Source organism: Micrasema longulum, unplaced genomic scaffold, assembly GCF_059751315.1.
Source record: "Micrasema longulum isolate JH-2025_06_02 unplaced genomic scaffold, ASM5975131v1 h1tg000046l, whole genome shotgun sequence".
In the NCBI taxonomy this organism is placed as follows: Eukaryota; Metazoa; Arthropoda; class Insecta; order Trichoptera; family Brachycentridae; genus Micrasema; species Micrasema longulum.
The window spans coordinates 68,029-91,824 of NW_028277253.1; the positions used below are offsets into that span (position 1 = coordinate 68,029).

General features: G+C 31.1%; 1 protein-coding gene across 2 annotated transcripts in view; it reads left to right on the forward strand.

Annotated features, from left to right (window-relative positions):
• Positions 1-23,796, forward strand: part of LOC148285218 (uncharacterized) — a 242,967-nt gene that overhangs the window by 17,982 nt on the left and 201,189 nt on the right. For both annotated transcript variants that reach the window (XM_088228447.1, XM_088228455.1), the window contains exon 2: positions 23,252-23,373. In XM_088228447.1, coding sequence (XP_088084573.1) covers positions 23,307-23,373 — 67 coding nt within the window. In that variant the 5' untranslated portion in view covers positions 23,252-23,306. The remainder of the gene's footprint in view (positions 1-23,251; positions 23,374-23,796) is intronic.

A 23,796-nucleotide genomic window follows, 5' to 3' on the forward strand; every position in this document is an offset into this window, starting at 1 on the left:
TGAATGCTTCCAACTTGGTTGGATGGAAGATATTGCTTTTAGCAATAAGTCTGCCTAAGTACTCATGCTTGGTACTTGAAGTTTTAAATAAATATAAATAGACTTAGATTGTTGCGTATCATGTGGCCTGGATAAAATAAAATGAGTCTTCTTAGAATAAAAGTTGTAAGATAAGGCTCTTCAAAGAGACTGAATACTTACCCATTCATATGTATCAATATTTTCTGACGCTTTGGGTAGAAAATAATAATGAATTCTATTTATAAATGACGGTTTATTGTCTATCGGTTTTGAGTTAAGGATATCTATTAAGGATACAGTATGAACACTGCTTAAAATCTAATTTTTCAAATCTTATTTTTAATAATGCCTCGAATAGTTTTAATGAATTACATTGAAACTCGCGTATCCGGATCATAATACTAGTATGTAGAATAAAGCGGTCGAACAATTAAACTCAGATCAAAATAATATTAAAATCCACTTGCAGTTGAAAAGGGATAATTAAATTATGCAGAAATACCATTTTAATCAATCTAACCGTGTTTTGTTTATTAATTAAGCAATTAAATTATATGAAATCATTCGTTAGTGAGATCCTTGCGTTATTCGAACCTAATGGCAGTATGCATTACGCTTCTGAAGCCGGGGGAATTTATGAAATTTGCTAAATAGGTAACAAATTTTAAATATTTATATATTACAACAGAGATGGAGAGCAAATATATGGAAGTTTAGGCTGTAAAATAGCTAATGACCTGTCATATTTTGAAAATACTTTTAATTTGAATACTGCTATTTTATTTTGAGTTTGTCCAAACGGGCTGGAACTCATTATTTGATTCCATATTCTCATAATTTAATATGCATAAAATAATGGACTTTTTAAAAATGTTTATATGTGCAAGCCTTATTTCCCAATTAAAAAACTGCTGTTTTTTTTGGTTAATTAGGTTTTTTTTATGCATTTATCTTTTGATATATATTTATGGTTTTTAAGTACAAATTTCTGACCAACTCTCCTTTTGACGAGTCTGTTTTTTGGTTGGCTGGAAGATATTACCTTCAGCAAAAAGTCCGTTAAAGTACTTGTTCTTCTGTAGTTTTAAATAAAAAAAATAAATTAATACACGAATACTTTGCCGTTAATACTGCCAGGAATCAATCTTGAGGAGAAATAAGACATTAAATATATGAATTAATGAATTTTATTTTTAGTCGTCGATTTCTGGCGCCCAGCTCTGCGACGAGTCTAGTAGAGACGAATCGAAGATTCTAAATGACGATCGTTAAAGACATGTGCATGCTAAAGGCCCCTAAAGAGATTATGAAGGTCTGTGCAACTCCGAGAAATTAACGGGTTTGGAGAACGACATTCTTCGGACGAAGTTCCACAGTCGCTGTACGGTGAATGCTGTATACACTGTAAATCATTACTTTTTGCAGTTTCGATCGGTATCTAGTAGAGTAGATGCTTATTGTCCGCCTAGTGTTGTAGTTAGCGTATTTTACTATTAACCATGGAGTCGCTGGCTCAATTATGAACGTCAATGAAAAAATTGACGGGAATAAATATAATAAAGTCCTCGGACTGGTTCTTGAAGAATAGGACAGTCTCGCTTTTTTGCAACAAATAATCGCATTTGTAATTGAGACAACTCTTAAATTTTTTCCCCATTTTCATATTTTGACAGATTTGACCGGCGCGGCGCCGTGGTGCGGTTAGTTTGACGGTTAAACTGTGAAATTGGCGTTGGCAGTAGCAAGAATAAAAATGAAGAAATATTTTAAATCTGTTGTGGTTTATATTTAATAACTTCCTTCCATATTCTCTCTTTTCCATCAACTGATAAGCTTTTGAAATAGACAGTCGGTAATTGAAAAAAAAACTGGTAGGTACGCGTGTTTATTTATTTATTTTAATTAATTTATACAGCTCCATTTTTATGTAAAATCTACCTTGCAAAGAAACAATGCTGTGAAGTTTTTTTTTGCAAGAACAACAACAAACCACCACTACGACTCCCCAAAGGGGAAGGCATAGAGGACAGAACGTCATATTCCTCAACATTCATACATCTTCTCATGCACGCCCATCGATTATTCCGACTTTTGACACGCCTATCTCCAAACGTTTGTTGGATTTGGTCATGCCATATCGTTTTTGCTGTTCCTCGTTTCCTGCGTCAGATCTCCTTTCATATCCAAACCAACGCAGAACTCCTTTCTTGATTTATTTTTTTAAAAATCTAAGTCGATTTTTTTTGCTCTTATAATTTTCTGATATGAGCTGTTTTTTGACATCAGCTTAAGTCAATAAATTTGAACTAAATATAAAAAAATGCAAAATCATGTCATTTCACAGAACAAAACAACCGATTTCCTTCGAGTACCTGTTAGAAAACTCCAAAATTGATGTAGTTAAGTCCATCAGAGATTTACGAGTTGTTTTGGACTATAAACTGACATACAACGAGCATATAGATAATACAGTAAATAAATCACTGAAATTACTTATCTTCATTAACAGAATATTCTTTGATTTTATTAATGTCCGTACAATCAAAACTCTTTATTGCTTAACTGTTCGCCCTCTTCTAGAATTTGCCTCCGTGGTCTGGTCTCCATTCTATGTCAATCGCATAAATCACATTGAATCAGTCCAACATCGCTTGTTTCGAAAAATAGCGTGGATGCTCGGACTAGAGATAGATAATTATTCTTATGCTGGAATAGAGTCAATGTTAAATATTTCTAGTCTACAAAAACGTAGAACTAATATTGACTCCATATATATGTTCGGCATACTAAATGGTATAATCGATGTTCCATCATTACTGGGACAAGTAAAATTCAATATTCCGACTCGTAGATTGAGAAACAATGAAATACTGTTCATCGATCAGCATAGAAAAAACTATGGCCTTAATTTTCCAATGACCCGTCTTTGTCGTAATGTTAACGCAAGGCAAGATCAGGACTTTTTTGGTTTAAGTTTACAACGATTTAAACGAGCACTAAATAAATAGTCCAGATCTTGTTTCGGTGTCCTTTATGTTTGTCAATGCTTCTTTTCTTTTTTTGAATGTTTTAAACTATTATTTTATTGTAATATTTAAACCCTATAAATTGTATACATGGACAATGTCCGTTAAAAAATAAATAAATCAGATTATTTATTTTAAATACGATAAACAAGAGCATGTTGGTAATTAAGGCAAATATTGTGGTAATAAAACACACTTGTTTGTTTATATTTCATTCAATTTTTCCGGGAAGTCCTGGACCTCAACAAGGCACCATAAAAAAGATTTTACCATCATGATAAAGGGAGGAAAAAACTCGCTAGTGGCAATAATTTAAGAAGGACCGCTGCGGCAGAAATTGAAATTTTCAAAACGTCAATAAAATAAATCGTCGTAATGCACTATTGTGTTATATTTGAAGACACCGCAGACTATCTGTTGTTTTACAAAATTGAAAATATAGATTCATAAATATGGTTCACTGCATTAAACCGTGGAACATTTATGTCTCGTAATTTGACCTCAAAACGTCTAGAGTTCTTCAAAACTGACATTTATAGCCTCGCGGAGAGCGTGCCATGAAACCGCACATACAAAAAAGAAAATAAGGTCGGCGCAACCGTTGAAATATTATATTGCATATATTATCGTTTGTGTTTTAACTTAGTTGTAATTTAATGGCTTCTTTCCTTCCTGGGAATATGAAGAAGACCTTTGTGTGTTACATCCTTTTGTTTTTTAAGTTCGATTTCCTTCTGACTTCTGAGTTCGACTGATCGACTGATTTCTCATTGATCTTTGACGATCTAAATAAAAAAAAACAAAAACACATTAAAAATATATTTTACTTTGAACGAAAATTTTATAATGCTTAACAGTATCTTGGATCGGATTGTGGTCTCGTGGCTAGTGTTGCATACTCACGAATCAGAGGTCCGAGGTTCGTACCACACTCTACCCCAACTTGATTTCCATTTTACAATACTGAGTTATTTACAACTTTTAAAAATGGACACTGAAATTTAAATATTAAGGTAATTTAAGAAAAGGCTAATATTCATTTTTTACCACAATTTTTTTTTTTATAGGTTTTGGATTTTTTAAATTGAGAAACAAACATTCAAAATGTAATTTGTCACAGAAATAAAAAGTTTGATAAATGAAGCAAAACTCATTTTTATCATTTTCACTATGTTTGAACGTATAAACGTTAGGACATATTTAAAATAGAAAAAAAAGTAAATTGAATAAGTAGTGTGGGTTTTTTCTCATAAAAAAAATTATAATAAATAAATTTGGACAAATTTTTGAATGTTTCCTCCTCAATTGTGTTTTTTTGGGTTACATTTTTTTGTTTATTTATTGAAAAAATTGTTCAAAAATATTACTATAAAATTCAAATTATTTTATTTTATTAACATAAACGGCAAATCTGCCTTTTACAAACATTTATAATATAAACATATTTGGCTTAATTTTTTTTTTCTTTTTTTTCAAAAACATGAATTTTAAAAACAAGATTTAAAAATAAAAAAATCAAACCAAAAATTACACAAGATTTATATTTAAAAAAATAACCTGAAATTTTTTTTTGGACTCTTTCAAGAGAATTTTGGTGACAGTTGTAGTAAAGAGTCAATATTGTAGAGTTATACTCTAACTGTAATAAAATTCAAATTATTTTATTTTATTTTATTAACATAAACGGCAAATCTGCCTTTTACAAACATTTATAATATAAACATAATTGGCATAATTTTTTTTTTCTTTTTTTTCAAAAACAAGATTTAAAAAAAAAAAAAATCAAACCAAAAATCATACAAGATTTCTATTTTAAAAAATAACCTAAAAATTTTTTTTGGACTCTTTCAAGAGAATTTTGGTGACAGTTTTAGTAAGGAGTCCATATTGTAGAGTTATACTCTAACTGGCTTCTCACTAATGAAGTATACATCAACTTCAATGTGCCTATGTTTTTGAATTCCTTAGTCACACGTAAAATGAAGCCTAATATTTTTAGAGATTTACTAGTAATATTATTTATGTGCCTAATAAAGGATAATTTTTGATCAAAAACGATACCCAGGTCGCGCACCTCAGAAATTATATTATATAAACAGGTTCCTTAAATTCAGATATTATATTAGAAGAGATTTATAATTTTCTACCGTACGGATTTCAGGATAGGGTGAGTCTCTGATTTTTTTAAATTTAGACCTAAATGTTTTAATAGTTTACATTGATTTTCAGATTTCTGGAACATTGTTAAAGTTTTTTTCCCAACATAAATTATTTTGTATTTAAAGCTACAGTTTTATTGCATCTATGCAAAATTCAATTATTTGGAAACTTAGGGTTTCGAGAATTTTGTATATTAGTGTTTTTTTTTCTTTAAAAGTTTGTATAAAATATGTTTTTTTTAAAGATGTCATCGATGAAAAAGTCAATTCTTATTGAAAATTAAATATAATTATTCTTTTCTGACGCGTGCTAAAAATTAGAGCATTAAATTGCACGGCAAAGTTTCTTGAAAATGCATGACAAAAAGATTTTTTTTTTTTTTTTATAAAAACGAACTACTTTGAACGACGTCATTAGTTCATATGAATTGACCAATGATAGGACGGTTTAAAAAAAAATCGGTTTACGGTACGTCAACGGACAGAACTTGAGACGTCACACGCGGATTAGTTTCAGAAATTCAAATCTTTCAAAAATCATAGCGCTGATAATACGATACATACAAATTTTGGGTTAGTTTTATTTCTTCATTGAGTTTTTTTATTTATTTTTTATTTAATAAAAACAAATAAAAATACAATATTACAACTAAATACAATTTTTTACATTCATAAAATATATATATTTACATTAACGTTTCCCATTACGTAAAAGAAATAAACAATTGTTGTATACATAATGGGGAGTGAAGTCTTACAATAGTTCATTTTATTTCAATGAATAATATTTTTAGGATAATATGAATATATTACAAAAATGTATGAACGATGTTTTCAATCAGTGTTACATAAAGAAGAATTAAAGTTGAGTATAAAATTTATTTTGTGCGCATATTCTCAAAACATGCATAAATTTAAAGGTTACGTATTTTAGATATTGCACCGGCAAATTAATAAATGCTATCAAATAATTTCTAAAACCATGTTAATGCATGAAATTATATCTCGACCTAACTAAATATCCAAATACAACATCAATCACAGTTATGATGTAAATGGAACAAGTCACGTTAGATTTCTTAATCTTATACCTTGGAAATATTTATATTTTATATCAAATGGGTACATACATACATAATAATATTGCGTTGATTAATCATACATTATTTATAGCAGAGAAGCGTTTAAATTATGTACGAAACGGTGATAAATATTTGTATACTTAGACATTTATCTCATCATTTTGGTAGGCAGTAAAACTTTTTCGTTACGATGGTTGATTCAACCCTAGCAAATGCAAACAAGATATTCATTAACCACTAACATATTCAACGCAGATGGAGAACATTTTAGAGAAGGTAATACGGGTGTCTAGGCATTTACAGGGCTCAAGTCCTGCCATGGCAGGGATTGAGTGACCACTCTGTAATATCAACCATTGCCAATATTTGAAAATCAATAATTCTAATAAAACAAAGGTTAACACGTTTAAATAGCCTACTCATTTCCCCTAGCAATTTTCGACCAAAAACAAAAGATAAATAAAAAGTTCAAAGTTATGGCGTCCGCATATTACATACATTTAAATTTACTCCGTAAAACGGTGCAAATATTTTTTATTTCTATTGAAACATTTCTTTATTAGAAACACTTGCAAAGTGTTCATTACAATTTATTTTCTAATTTTTTTATGGAAGCTTATTATATTTTTTTACGGCCATGCATATGGGCCCTTTTTGAATAAATATTTTTTTTACATATATAATTTTTAAATTACTTTTATTTATGGTGTTGTGAAAGTGGCTTTTTACTTGTTTTCTAAAATATTCAAATTTCAAATTTATATTAAGACAAAATACCATTGTATCGATTCCCGTCAATTTTTATACATGGGCCCTCTTTGAATAAATATTGTTTTTACAGGTAGGATTTTTAAATTACTTTTATTTATGATGTTGTGAAAGTGTCTTTCTTCTTGTTTTCTAAAATCTAATTTCGAATTTATAATAAAACAAAGTACCATTGTATAAATACCAGACAATTTTTATAAATTTAATTAAATAAAAAATGTTAACATTTATTGAATTCTTCCATGTGTTGATTTTTGTGATGTTGGCTTGTCTGTAATTCAGGGTATTCTTGAGAAGCAAAATTTTAAATTTATTTTTAATCTTTACTTCTTGAAATTGTGTTTTCTGACATTTATTTATGCTTGTGAACCTATGCAAGTAAAATAATTATAAATAAAATCTCTCTCTTGCCATAAATTTCAACGATAATTATTCACATAGTGTAACATTTATCGTTATCCGGGTTCTCCATCTGTGTTCAAATATGTATAAATTTTTAAAAACATCCTAAATGGTTGAATCCTACAATCATTTTCACAAACAATTGTTATAATTGTTGTAACTAAATTAATTTAAAAAGATCGCTTGAGCGGTTTGGCGATTTCGCACGTGTTAAAGAAAGGCTCGTGCCTATCAAAGGAGCACCTCTTCAAAAACTCTTTGAGTTTTCTTTGTCAGTCCTTATGGGTACCGAAATAATAAAATAAAAGGTATATCTAAAAGACCCCGTCTAAATTCGCAAATGTAACTTGGGTGGTCGCTTTCAAAAATAAAAAGCAGTGGAGTAAACAGTGTTTTATAAAAATTTGCACCCTTATGAGATTAATATATTATTTAAGAAAATATACTACAATTTAAAATGACAACTATTTTTTTATTCATTTATTTATAAATCATATAACACAAAGTATTTTACAAGTAAAATACGTTGAATTACATTCCCAGGAGTTCAACAACTCAATTCGGGACATAAATAATATAAACATCAATTACACATATTGAGAACAACATTGAAACAAAGCAAGTTAAGCACCTTTATAACTAAATATAGCACAATAATATTTACGCCAAAAACCTTTTTTTTACACAAGAAGAATAAATATATATAAAAACGCTTTCAAGAATAAAAAAAAGTAGTGAATATACTAAGCGAGATAAGGTCATCAACATCACATGCCTATTACTATTACTCTATCTTAAAAATAAACTTTTCAATTAATTCATTTTTTTATGTGAGTCAGTTAGACTTACGACTATTTTATTAGGTGTTTACGTGAATTATGTCCGTTTTTTTTTCAAATGCAGAGAACAAGGGGACACTATAATAATAATTAAAAAGCAAATAAGTCAATAATTCATAACATCTTCACCGTTCACCAGTGCAAATATCGCGAGTGGCTTTCGCAGCTTTATTTCCTCGACTGAAAGCGAACAAAAATAGGTGTCGAAAATGCTCACTTTCGTCTACTTGACATTCCATTTTGAAGGCTTGTAATCAAACGTAAAAGCAAACACAATATCTTATAGAGTAGAAAAATTTCTATCGAATGACGTATAACATTAACCATTTAATTTTAATTTTCATGCTCATTTTAAAATTTGGAAAAAAAATTGCCAAAACTGACACATACAAATTAGGTGAGGATTATATTTATTTTAAATCGGTTTCACTGATGTAATGCTCAGAAGCATAAATCACACGAGATGGAATTTCGTGTTCGATTCCTTTTAAGATCATAATAATTTAATTTGATTGTTTCTAGTCTTCATTATGTCTTCTTCATAATTAATTAAATGTCTTCTTCATTATTAGAACTCTTAGCCACGTGGAAAAAAAAACAAATTACAAACAAAATTTCTTTATCAAAATAACACTTCTTTAAAAAAATTCCTGTTTTTGCAGGCGGCGACTTTCGTACTAAGGTCGACTTCGCCGAATCGTTTTCACAATGTTTCGTGTTAGTGTTTGTAACGGCTTGTTAAATCGCTTTTTAGCAATCGTTGTATTTTTGTTTCTCATATTTTTAATTTTAGCGTATAATAACATGTACAACCCGGAAACGCGAATGTGTGAAATTGTTGCACAAGATTTACAACGAATAGCAAGCAATGCGATTCTTTAAACAACCATAAACAAAGTTCAACTTGGCCGAAAACAATGATCAATAAATCTCTGAGGTAAATATATAACTACACGGTATCACATAACTTGAAAATACATTTCATATTTTATTTTAACCTATTTACCTCCAACTTTCATATATTTTACTGTGAATCGCTACTTTATTTTATTTTTCTTAAATATAGTTTTAGTAACGGAGGCCCAGGTGTACACAATAAATTGTGGAACGTATTCAAAAGGTCCTTTTTTATATCTTCAAATGTGTTTTAATTTGTTGACACCACAGCTTACTTACTGCTCCGGATTTGACGCCAATAATCCCGAGAATCGTAATATAAAAGTCGAAAAGTTCAAAAGTCGTTATAGAGATGTATTGACCTTTTCTTACTGATTAGTCTTTATATTCTTATATGTACCTACGCCAAAAATATAATATGGTTACTACGTTCAATTACCGGTTGTCGACGAAGATACCTTAAATTTTTGTACAAATATATACACCTTTGTTCATAAATATCGATATTAGTTTATACCGTCTCAGTTTATACCGATGAAGATAGCCGTTCATAATTGCGGCCCTGGATTACTTGAGTAGTTCACGCTAGTAGGTACACTAGTGTTAAAATATAATAAAAAGTCAAATTCATATAAATTTTTATTTTAAATACATTTTCAAAATTTAAATTGGGTAAGATAGTTAGGTGGATCTTTGAGCGGGATACGTAGGCACTTACAGGGCTTACTGGTTTTTGAAAATACAAAAAATAGATTCATAAAAATTTAAAAGTATTTCAACATTTCCTGGATTCTTAAGCTTTCTAATAGGTAACTGAAACTATTCAGACGAATCTTACCTATGTCAATAAAGATTAAAGGCAGAATTAGAATTATTTTGAGTGTGTAAAATTATTTAAAACCATTCAATGACAGGTCGTAAGTTCTGCAATAGTCAAGTATTTTTAGTTCTTCTCTTAGTGCCTTGTCAGGTATTCCCAACGTTGGCAATCACTGGCAAAAGTCTCTCTGTCCTGTGCTGCCCGGAAAATCTGCTCCACAGTCCTGAAGCCAGTCCAGCCTCGTATATTTTGCAGCCAGGACACCTGTCTTCTTCCAGCACCTCGGTGATCTTTAATCTTGCCTTTTAAAATTAAATGAAGCAAATGATACTTTTCTCCACGCATTATATGCCCCAGATACGAAATTTTACAAACTTTTATGGTGGTTAAGAGTTCTCTGTTCATTTTAGCTCGACTTAAGACTTCTAAGTGCGTTATCAGGTCAGTCCAAGATATCTTAAGCATTCTACGATGCAACCATATCTCAAAAGCCTCCAGCCTGTACATAGCATTAACATTCAGAGTCCAAGTCTCACAGCCATACAACAATACCGACCACACATAACATTTTACCAATCTTTGCCTTATTTTCAAATTTAGATTAGCATCGCAGAAGGGGGATTTCATTATATTAAAACAACTCTTGCTGCCTCAATTCTGCATTTAATTTCTATATCCGGGTTAAGAGTCTCTGTTAGAATGCTGCGGAAGTACATAAACTTGTCCACATTTCAATGTCACTATCCTTTAATTTGAGAGAAAATGCGGAGTAATCAAGTGAGCCAAATGTTATCCACTTTGTTTTACCTACATTAATTGTTAAACCTAGTTGTTCGCCAAATGCATCCACATTATTTAACAGCTCCTGAAGATCGGTTATGCTATCCGCCAGCAAAATAGTGTCGTCGGCGTACCTGATATTGTTGATTATAACTTTTGATTGATCTTCGAGCCTCTTTTATTGTTGTTCAGCGCTTTCTTATAAACATAGTCAGAATACAAGTTGAAAAGCAAGGGGGACAGGATACAACCTTGTCGCACTCCCCGCTGAATGGGTTTTGCATCTGATATTTCGTTTCTGCGTCTGATTTCAGCTGTTTGGTACCAGTATAAGTTTTGGATAAACATTTGATTTTTGGTTTCTATATTACACTTCTGTAACATTTCCATCAAATAATAATATTTTACCCGGCAAATGCTTTTTAATACTCTTAATAAACATGCAAAAATCTCTTTTCTCAAATCACGGGCCTTCTGCAGCAAATCATTGATAGGTAATAAAGCCTCTCTTGTATCGAAGGCATTTCTAAAGCAAACTGCGTATCATCCAGATCTTGTTCGCACTTATTCCGAATCCGCGCATGTATAATTTAATTATACATGCGCGGATTCATGTGTTTAACTTAATGTTGCTTTTCAATGTTTTTCTCTCTTTTCTAATTTTTTTTGTTCATTCTGTTAAATGCCTTCTTAATTAGGTTCACTATGTCATAACAGCTCGATCATAAAACAGTTAATTGTTGTTTTATTGAGGAAGAACAAAGTTTGTTTCAGCGTTTGTTTCTATATTTGATATTTTAGTATTATTGCTTGTGTATACGCATTGTTTCTTTGCTTCGCAAAATTCTTAAATTTTATGAGCCTTTATTACACACGGCAAGGATAGTTATTAAACAATTCACATGAAGCAATCATGCATACTATATTTTTTATAATTACTAAAGTCTTAGGTAATAGATGATGGAAAGAGGGTCACAGAGGGATGTGGAAGGGTAGGGAAGAGAGGAGAAGAATAAAAAAGAACTTTATACTGTATGATATTAATATTATAGAATTTGCTTGTTTTTAATATCCCCTTTATCACATAAAAAAAGAACAGAAAAACAGTTTTTAATATAAAGGCATATGATTGTTTTATAGATAAGAACACAACTTTTATATCTATTACATTCCTCCATCTTCCCATAAATGTTTTTTGTTACATATTGAAAACGCGTGTAATTTTTTTTTCTAGGTGCATCCCGAAATACTTTATTTTATCCACATAATTTACGTCTAGATTATCAATATATTACGTAGGGATTTCTATTTTTTGCATGCCCCTACATTTTGCCTCATTTATGGCCACACTGATGATTAAACGTCATATAAATACGAACACGTAAACCAAACATGGCGATTTTCATTTCGAACATCATTGCAGCCTTAAGCAAAACCCAAACCACTTAACTAGATTGAATTGATCAAACCATTTTCGTTTTTTTTTTAACAGTTTTAAATTTCGACCTATGAAATATCAACTGTAAAACTGTTTAGTTTAGTCATTTGACGTTTAATCATCGGTGTGGCCATATATGAAGCAAAGTGTAGTCGCAAGCGAAAAATATAAAATCCTCATGTTATGTACAGTAGAAATCTTCTCTATCCGGGCGAGAAGCTTCAGAATAGCACCCCATAGCGTCCAGAATGCAAGTCAGAATTCACCCATTAATAGGGTAATTCTCTTCCCGAAAACAGCTTCTGCACATAATATGGACATATTTTTCTGTACATGTCGGCAGTTTTGCAGCTACCTGCCTTTTATTTTTTGACTTTATGCAATGGGTTAATTAATCTGTCAAACAAAGCTGATTTTAATTGTTACGTGGATCTCATAAATTGGCCATCAATAATTTGTATTTTGCCTTTAGAAACATAATTTTTGTATTTGAACTTTTACAGATTGTATACTCCGTTCATTTACTGGTTTCTTTGTTACTTTACACACTGTACAACATTCATGATTCTGCTTATGTTTGAGTTTCCGGGTTTCTTAAATTCTTCCATCTGATGATTTTCGTAAAGCAGAAACCTTTATTGTACAGTAGTTCGAATTTTAGTGTAGTGTTTGGCGCTATCGCCTACAATAGTAGAGGTTTTCGGTTCGATTCCTGAGAGGGTACATATGATATATTTGTTTGTAAGGTAGTTTGACTCTGAAATATTTCACTGTCCTTGGACTTGCACCTAAAGCGTAAGACCGATCACCTTATCTTTACGTAACGGACGTTCAAAATACGCTGCATAATATTTAGAAGCAGTGCCCTTTACACCACAGGGTGCGGAAAGGGTATTGATAATAACGATTACTAGGAAATGCCTAGAAATACTTTTTAAATTTGTATGCTCTTACTAAGACCAGATGTCATAAACAATTAACTATAGACGGCTTAATCCGGTCTACAAAAATTTGTACGTGCTTAAAATACTGTTTACTTTTCTTTAATCTTTCTTGCAAATTACATACTTATCATGATCGTTCCCCTTTCTCCACCTTATGGTTCATAGGGAACTGTATTGATAAATAATGGAGTATAGTTCGATCATCTGTTACTTGAAGGTAAAACGATCAGTCTTTCGGTTCCGGTGCCACTTCAAGAACAATATAAAAATTCAGTCAAAAAACCTTTAAAATCAATATTTCTCGTCTACTTTGTCAGGAATTAAACCCAGGCCTGGTAGGCGAGCGCTTTAACCACTAAACAACGAATATAACTTATTTCCACTTGATTTCTTTCGTCAATACTTCTACCTGGGAGCAGATATCGAGTCCAAAACACTCTACCCGGATTCTGGTTCTATTTCACTAACATTTACGAGTATATATAAATATCTGTCAAATTTAGACCGTAGCAGAAAAATTGCTAAATGTTTACAATTTGCACAATGCTATAAGCATTTCAGGGCATTTTATAATGCAATATATCTGCGTTACCCTTTTAGCAAAAAACACGTTAATTAACCCTTCAATGCCTAATTTTTTGAATTCTAACTAAAAACTTATGTTTGTGTATGTTTTTTGATGCACATACTGGGAAAAATAATGAAAAAAAAATCCGTTCGAATTTCGTATTTTAGTTTATATGGACAAAATGCTACATCGAGCATTAAAAGGCTAAAAAATTAGAAGAATATAAGGAAAACAAGAAATAACGATTTATATGAACATCTTTTTACAAAATAATGAATGTTGCGTAAACAAGTAAAACTACACATCCTAAAAAAACAAAGAAATCACCATTTGAACTTTAGCTAAATTACACTTTAATATATTAAAAGTGTAATTTAGCTAAAGTTTATATATTAAAAGTGTAATTTAGCTAAAGTTCAAATGGTGATTTCTTTGTTTTTTTTTTAAGTTGTGTAGTTTTACTTGTTTACGCAACATTCATTATTTTGTTAAAAGATGTTCATATAAATCGTTATTTCTTGTTATCCTTATTTTCTTCTATTTTTTTAGCCTTTTAATGCCCGATGTAGCATTTTGTCCATATAAACTCAAATACGTGCAACTGACATTTTGTTTCAAATTTTATCTGAAAGTTTTTACCCTGGTGGCGACTTTTATTTTTATAATAAATTATAATGGCTAGTATGATTACAATATAATAAACTAGTCGCCGAGTGATAGGAATGTTCGAAATCACTTTTATACTCCGATTATCGGTATGTAGCAGATCGTCTACATTGGGACATTGTAGGGATAAAAAAAATTGTCATAATAAAAATGCATACATAGATTTTTTCCGCTTTAATTATAATTTTTACCATTGACTGAATTTCGTCGTGACCGACATCGTCAGACTGACGGGAAACTAAACAAATTTCTATGTTTTGTACAAATGCTAGCAGGGGTTGTAAATCATTTTATATGCTTATGAGAATATTTTTTTTTAATAAATATAATTGAGGTATAAAATAATAACATTTGTAATTTATATTTTGTTTGAATGTGTATGGTTTTAACAACAGATATAAAATGTAAAATTATATGAAGTTTTATAAAAAAAAAAAATATATACGTAAACAATATTTTGAGTTTATTCAAATTTTTGTAGACAAGGACTGAATTTAACTCCCTGGGGAGCTGTTAACATTAACATATTACAACAGAGATGTAGAACATTTTAGAGAAGGTAATATAGAAGTATGGGCATCTACAGGGCTTATGACTTGCCATTGTCTAGTTTAAGTGACCATTTTACACACTGTGTAACATTCACTATTCTGCCCATATCTTCTATCTTAATTTCTGTTGTAATATGTTAATATTAACAGTTCCCCATGGAGTTGAACCCAGTCCTAGTCTACAAAAATTTAGACAAACCCAAAATATTGTTGATAAATTCTCATGGTTCATGAATAAGTATAGAAATTCAGTGGTTGGCTAGTGTGTAGGTGAAATAATTTAATTAGATGAATTTCACCCGCATAAATTAAGATTTTAGCTCTTTAACTTCACAAACATCAACTGATGAAAGAATTGAAGAAATATGGATGTTCAAATACGGGCAGAATGGTGAATATTACACATTGTGTAAAGAGGCCACATAAACCAGCCAACGACAGGTCATAAGTCCTGTAGATGCCTATACTTCTATTTCACCTTCTCTAAAATGTTCTTCATCTCTGTTGCAGTATGTTGAATTATATATATTTCAATTTTATTAAAAGTATATCAGGGCCACTGATTGGTAGTTCCTTCGAAAGCCATGTTCCCGGGCCCGGGGTAATTAAGTGATTCTCTGAAAGCAAAATATCCGGCGGTTAATTCTTATCGAGTAGTGTCATTGTTTGCATTTTAATAGATGCAAGATTAGGGAATGACCGTGTCTTACCTGATCGCTCAATATTATTTTATCGATCTTTTAATATTATTCAAACAAAACTTGAATTCATACAATTATTATTTCTTAACGCCTAAATATTTTAATTTAAAGTTTTTTATTCCCATAATTATATAAAATCATCATTTTCAACCCGTGCTTCCTATTAATAATTAATAAATAATTCAAAATGACAAAATGTGAGTTGCGGCGGTTTGGCTCTCCACGGCGGAAATATCGTGTTAATTTTAGCATTTTTGGTTCACCCTGTAGTTGTAGGTTATGCTTTATAATTATTCAAAATTTGATAAATGATTAAGGATTATATAATAAATATAAATTATTGTTTATTGTAGCAACACGTGCACGATAATGAATAATGTCTTTATTCAATAATACGACTGTAATTTAGTTTGCATGCACGCATTGTTTATCCATTATCAATGCTTTGTTTTTTTCACGTCGTCCATATGCCGAAGTGGTTATCCTTGAGTCTTTGTTGCCAGCGCAAGTTAGTACTGAAATGTTAAAAGTTTATTCAGACACACCTGCCTGTATCCAACGCTTTTAAAGTAACATAAAACGTCCTAATCGATTTTTAACTCTTTGAAAAAAAGCTTTATTATTTACATAGCTGGTATACTATTTGTGCGGGTGGATGAAGAAAACCGTTCTGATATTAATTTGATGAACTAGATCCAGAACCCTGGACCAGTATTTTTGACTCGATGGCTGAACTCCCAGGTAAACATTGAGTAGAGATAAGTCCGCCTCCTCGCGTGGTAGTTAGCCCGCCATATTAGAGGCCCTCGGTTCGGTTCCTGGCAGGGTAGATATGTAATTATGATTTAAAAAGTAGCTCTACACTGCAATCTTTCATTGTTCTTTGACTGACTCCAGAAACGCAAGAGTGATCACTTTACCTTCCATGTTACAAAAATTATCAAGATGCGTTGCAATTGGAGTATAAAATGTAAAAAATGAAAGTAATAATATATTTTTTACTTAGATTTAAACTTTCTCATGACCGTCTAACGTAATTTCCGTTACTTATTTAGTTATTAAATTTCAATTATATTATTAACTGTGACATGCGCAGAGTACGCATGGTTAAGAGTTTAACGACCGTACAGAATAAGGCAAAAGAATATTTCCCAAAAAACTCTGTGGAAGACATACAAATATGCTTTTTGTAAGTTTCTAGAGAAGAATTCTTAGCACTTTTATGAAACCCCAAGTCCGTATAGCGTTACAGCTACCTGATAATTTAAACCTGCGGTTGTTAAAGTGAAAGTTGTACGACCCTTTTACATAGATGTCCCAAATAATGTCTCACGTTCCTGTAGTGTAGTTCGTATAAATTCTAGATTAATATAAATTACAATGAGGAGCTTCCGCCCTACGGGAAATTAGATACAAAAAATATTTTCTTGCGCGCGGTAAAAATAAGGGCATTTAATTGTAGGGCAAAATTTCCGGAAAATGTACGAAAAAAAGAATTAAAAATATTTTAATAAAAACGCACTACTTTGAATGACGTCACTGGTTCATATGAACTATTTAATGATATGAGAGCTTTGAAGGGTACCCGGTTTGGTCACCGTAAACGAACCAATCGGAAGAACTCTCAGAGAACAACCTCTGACGTCACACGCGGAGTTATTTCAGAAATACAAAACTTTACAAAATTACAACTGATAATACGATATATAAAAATAAATAAATTTGGCTTCGTTTAATATTCTATTAACAAATAAAAAAATTAAAAAAAGGCACTGAACTTCCTCATTTTGTTTTTAATTATTAATTAAGTGTTTGGTGTTCAGCGTGGCTTTAAATTAATTAAAAAATATTTATGGTATATAAAGAGTGCTTACGATTTAACTCCTTCTTCTTTTGCCACTCCTACCGGAGGTTGGCGACCATAATTCTGGATTCATCACGATCCTGGGCCAGTCTTATCAGCGCTGCTGCATCCGCAACACCAAACCACTGTCTGAGATTTCCGAGCCATGATGCTCTTTTCCGTCCCAAGTTGGAGAAAGGCATACTTCTCATTGCGATAAATATGACCAAAGTATGAGGCTTTTCTTCTTTTGACAGTGGTTAGTAACTCCCTCTCTTTGTTCATAATTCTTAAAACCACTTCATCGGAGACACGATCAGTCCATGAGATTCGAAGCATTCTTTTGCACAACCTAAGTTTGAAAGCCTCAACTTTGTTCAGCCCTCCGGCCCCTAGAGCAACACTGGCAATACATAAGCTTTTATTGCTCTTCATCTTGTGCTCAGTCTCAGATTTCGGTTGCAAGAAAGTTTCTGCATTTTATAGAAGATAGATCTCGCAATTTTGATTCTGGTCTTTATTTCAGATCTGGATTCCACTTATCATTTAGCCAGTGCCCTAAATATTTAAAACGGACCTGCTCTATCCCACTACCATTTATAATAAGATGGATGTTAATGCCTCTTCGTTTGCTGGCCACCATAGCTTTGGTATTTAGAGAGTTCATTTTGAGTGCGAATTCCTTACCTGCAGTATTTACCTTGTCGACAAGTTGCTGTAGATGATCAGCAGACTCAGCTATAATGGCAGTATAATCAGCGTATATTATTGATTACTTCACCATTTATTTTAATTCCTATGTCAGCATCTTGCTCAGCCTCTCTGAAAACAAATTCGGAGTATTAGTTAAAAAGCATCGGCGAAAGTATGCAACCCTGCCTTACACCTTTCTGGATACGTGTGTCATCACTTTTAATGTCATTTATACGCACGTGTCTAGTTCGAATCCAATTGAAGTTATAGATAATACTTACGTCTTTTTCATCCAAGTCAATTTTCTTAAGAACGTCTAATAATTTGTCGTATCGTACATTATCGAATGCCTTCTCATAGTCGATAAAAACATATATACATTTCTTTGTTGGTCAAGAAAACTTAGTGTCATACTGTTTTTTTATTTTTTTACTTTTTATTTAGGAAACATACAGTACAGTTACAAAGTTTTATATTTTACACAGTTAGACTTAACTCTAATGTACCAGTGAAGTTTCCATATTATAAAGTAATTATATGTTAAGTTATTGATTAATGTACAAAAAAGAGAAGGAAAATAAGCAAAAATAGAAGTCGTTTAAAAATTAAAATTAATGTTAAAAAGTTATTTCAAAGTTTGAAGTTTGTAGTTACGAGTAATATTTACAAATATAAATAATATTAAAAATTAAGAAAATTTGTAAAAGTAATTAAATGTTAAGAATTAAAATAAAAAATGTAAAACAATCTCAGATGTAAAAATAAAATAAAATAGTAATAACATTTTTGAAAAGGAAAAACATAAATATACACATACATATTTTAGGGAATTCAAAAAAAACGACGAGAAGAATTCTTAAATGAAATATAAGATAATAAATTTAAGTCAATTCAAAAAACATCTTCAAAATTAATGACACATTATAGTTAGAGCAGCAATATATTGATTTTATATACATATACAATAGTATCAAAGGCTGGCTGTTTGCTGCAAAATGCACTTATTAGGTTGTGTGGTCAGCCGGACTTGAAAATCTATTAATACTGGTAAAATTACACAATTAAATTATTTTTTATTGTATAAAAAAACAAACGTATGCACTCTTTATCATTTTTAAAGTAAAAAACATTCCCACTGTTGATATTGCATAGACTTGATTATTCACTCTTTTCACAAAAGTGATATTATATCAGTTTCACTTTTCTATGGCTGGCTGCTTTCTACATAAATTCATTCAATTTCAGTTATATCGCAAATGACTTGACACATGTGTTTACATAATTTTTAAAACATTTTTTTTGTGGATATTCTAAAAGAAATAGATTATTTGCTTAGGTAGATATTTGCCGGCTTTTAAAATTATAAATTATACACATCTTATGCCGGTCTAATAATTTTTATTTCAGTGCATTGACTCTTACCGTTTTAGCCTTGACAAAGAAGTATGATGACGTAATCGCCATTACGTATTGTTTTTTAATTTACGATTTTCGTAATTTTTGCGTTCAACAATCTGGTGACTTTATGTGTTGCATCAATCCGAACCTGTTATTTAAAAAACGCAGTTTTGATTTTATGTTGCTATTTAAATGATAGCACTGAAAAATGATTTTTTTTCATCTAAATTATTGCGCAATATATACTATTGATCATATGTTTCTTTATTAAAGGTTGTTATTGATAGGTTGTCTGTGTCCGGACGGATTAAGAATACAGTTCCACGTGTTAAAAATATTTAAAATCCCCAAAATTTACCCTCAGGTAAAAATCCTGAAAAAGGTAATCAAGTGGATGACAAGTCCGCTTCGTGGTGTAGTGGTAAACGCATTCGCCTTCCACCCTTGAGGTTACGGGTTCGATTTCTGGCAGGATCGACGTGAAACATTTTTTTTTATTCTATGTAAAATACTTTTGATTTAGAATTAATGTAAGAATCCTCCTCATCACTACGGAACCTACATAAAACGATATATATAAAACAAACCTACATAAAAAGATATCATATTTAGTTAATCGTTAAAACTGTAACTTACCAAAAGAGATCAGCTCTTGTGCTTAGAGAGTAATTTACACTTTTATAGTCATTTATTATAATTTCGAATGTACTTGAGAAAAAAATATGTACGAAATAAAGATAGTAACAGAAAATAATAACATAGTAATACTAATAAAAAAAGAATATTGCTTTTACTAAGGTTAAAAAAAAATGAAATTAATTTACTTTGAATTTATTTAATGAAATAATATTTTGTATTCCTATGGAAAACAAAACTATTTTGACCATAGCTAGTGCGGAATTTAGAAATTTCGGTATTAATTTGGTATCCGATTGACTTATTAATGACAAATTCTTTTTTTTTTCTTATGAACTTTAAATAATTTATATAGATTTTCCGCATTGAATGTTGAAGATTTCTTTGAAATTACTTTGATTTGCGATGGTTTTTTATATAATTATAAATTATATCCATCTTATGCACCGAGGTAAAATTAAATATAGAAAAATTATCGAACAACACAGCTGTGTAAAACGCCTAGTAAAAAGAAAGAAGAATTCAAAGCTGTGCGTCGCGCCCTTTCTCACCGCTTCACATTTGCATAGCGTATACATGGAAGAACACAATTTCCCATCGAATGCAAGATAGGCTCCGGAACCTATGTTGAATGGAACACAAGTCGGGTGCTTAGTACCACATCCAACGTATACGTATAAATTAATAATCCTATGCCGGTCTCATAACTTTTATTTCAGTACACTGAAGCTGACCGTCTTAGCCTCGATGAAATGGTTGTTTTATTACATTTGGTCGCCGTTTATTTTTACACATAGGCACTGCATCGGTACTACTATTACAGCGTTTCTGGATCATTTTTGTCACGTAGAAGTATGGTGATCAGACTTACGCCTCAGGTACATTTAAAGCAACATTTCACATCCACCTAGCTAAGAATCGATCCTAGGACCTCAAGCATGGTAGGCCAATGCCCCAACCAACTTATCTCCACTCGTTTCCTTTTTATTTTAGTAGCCATTGAGTCTAAAGCAATCGTCCTAGATTCTGGCTTTATTTTACGAGTACACATAAAACTTTATTCGTGATCCCCCGGAAAATAATACATCGACTTCTAAATAATAAAAAAAATACTATTTACAAATTAAAAACGAAATAAAATACATTAAAACCCTCTTCGGCCAAGAACCACAAATTTATTTATTTATATATTTGTTATTTTACAATTTATGTTTTAATTTTTTTACATTAATGATAATTCTTCTTTGAGGTGTAGTAATTTTACTAATATTATGTTTATACTTATATTATTTCCATGGTTTTACATGCTTTTGTTAACTATACTAATAAAAAAATAAAAAAAAAATGTAACAGCCTCCGTGGTGTAGTAGTTAAGGTACTTGACTCACACACAGAAGGTTCTGGGTTCAATTCCCGGTGAGAACACAAAAATTAAAAATATGTTTTTTATCGAGCCTGTGTGTACTGTGCTCTAATATTCACCAATGTAATTTGGCCACAAGGCCTGTTTGGTGCAAAAAAATCATTTTATTTTATTAAGTGTGACATAAGATTTTTTGCTGATTTTCCCAAGAAAAAATATGTTTGTTTTTATTGGCTAACCAAATTAGGACAGCAAATAAAATGTAATTTATCCCGTTTACTTTGAAATAAATAAATATTCTTTGTATTTTTACGTCTAATTCTTATTTAATATTACGAGTAATGAGAAGACAACAAGTTTCGGGTATTCAGAATTACCCATTGTCTATGCAATTCTGTACTATCCTAAAATATTTTTTTTCTAAATGCTGTTTTTTTTTATTTTTACTTTATATGATTCTCTGGGAAATTCCCCTTCTTTCTGTATAATTAATTAGTATAATTTTCGTTTAGAGTTTAGACCATTCATTCATTCATTCATTCAAACTATCCTAAAACCCAAGGATACTCTTGAAAAGCAATCAAACGTAGTAATGCAGAAAGCAGCCAGCCATAAAAAAGTGAAACTGAGATAATAGCTCCTTTGTGAAATGAGTGAATAAACAAATCTACCCAACAGTTGGAATGTTTTTGACTTTCATTCACTTTCCGCACCCAATGGCGCATATGGCACTGCCTTAGTACACCAATCGCAACGTATTTTGATCATTCTTGTAACATGAAGGTAAGGTGATCAGTCTTACACTTCAGGTACCAGTCCAGGGACTATGAAATATTCTAGTGTAAAAACACTCTTCTAAATAATATTTCATATCAACCATATGTGGAATCGAACCCGAGACCTCTTGCATGGTAGGCGAATGCACTGACCATTACACCGCGAGGCCGACAACTTTGACTTTAACAAATGATAAACAATTAATATATTGGTTTTTTTAAATTACAAACCAGAATCTAATTAAATGTTTGTCCAGTTTTTATATTTTTTTTAATTCGTTAAGATTTTTCTAGTGCTGTGGGTGTGTTCGGCAAATTTTAAAATGCCGTTTTTGTGATGGACACCATTTTCAAAAGGTGATTAAAACAATTTTTGTATAAAAGCGGTCTGGCTGTTTTTAGCAGGAAATAGAATTGACCTTGCTGCACCCGATAACATCAATATCGCATTATTTCAAAATTGTGGACTGGCTGCTTTCTGCATAACTACGTTTAATTATACTTAGAATTCTTCCCAGGATTTCAAAAACAATTTAAAATAAAATGACGTTTACCTCTGGAGCATACCGTTAGTGAAATCGAAAAAATCACTCTCCTGCACATTTTATGATTTGGCTTAAGATACTTCAGAATTGAATAGACGAATTGTAAAAATATTTTTTTAAGAAAATTAGCCTAAAATGTCATACCAGAAAGTAACTTGCTATCGATATAAAAAAAACCTAAATATGTAGATTAAAATTTAGGTATTTGGGACACTATTTTCAAAGAAGGCATTTTGGCTCGTTTTCTGTAGTAAAACATTTTCATTGCCTTCTATTAATTACGTTATTGAGTTTAAGGTTGTGTTTTTTTAACAAATATTTTTTTTTCTTTCCAGAACAATTTTCCAATGGCATTTGGTGCAGTGAGTTATTTGGTTCGAAGGGGACGCTATGTCCGGAAAGGAGACCCCACCACCCCTCCGCCACCCCCCTACCAGAGATGCGAATACCCTTAAAAGTAAGTACAAAACCTAATCATAAAAATTATTGCCAAATGGCGACTTCTTTCAACCAACTGATAAAATAAAGGTGTTAATAGATACTTTATGTTTTTATATTGCTCTATTTTTTTTTTTATAAATGAAGTATTATTGTGGCATTGTTTTTCTTTTCTATTATCCCCTAGTCAAATACTAGGAACTAAATGAATAAAACAAAAACAAAAATAATTAGAAGCCAGTATCCGCTTACCCTCATTTTACCGTGCCGAGTGGATTGCGACGATAAAAGTAAAATGGGCCGACGACGGATCATCAACCCTGTAAATGTAAGCCAAGCCTTCCGTATTCCTTTCTTAAAGGGTTTTTCCATTTCTGTTGAAATATCTGTCAATTTATAACCCGTTCATTCATAAATGCTGTCTAGCATCAAATTTTTCTAC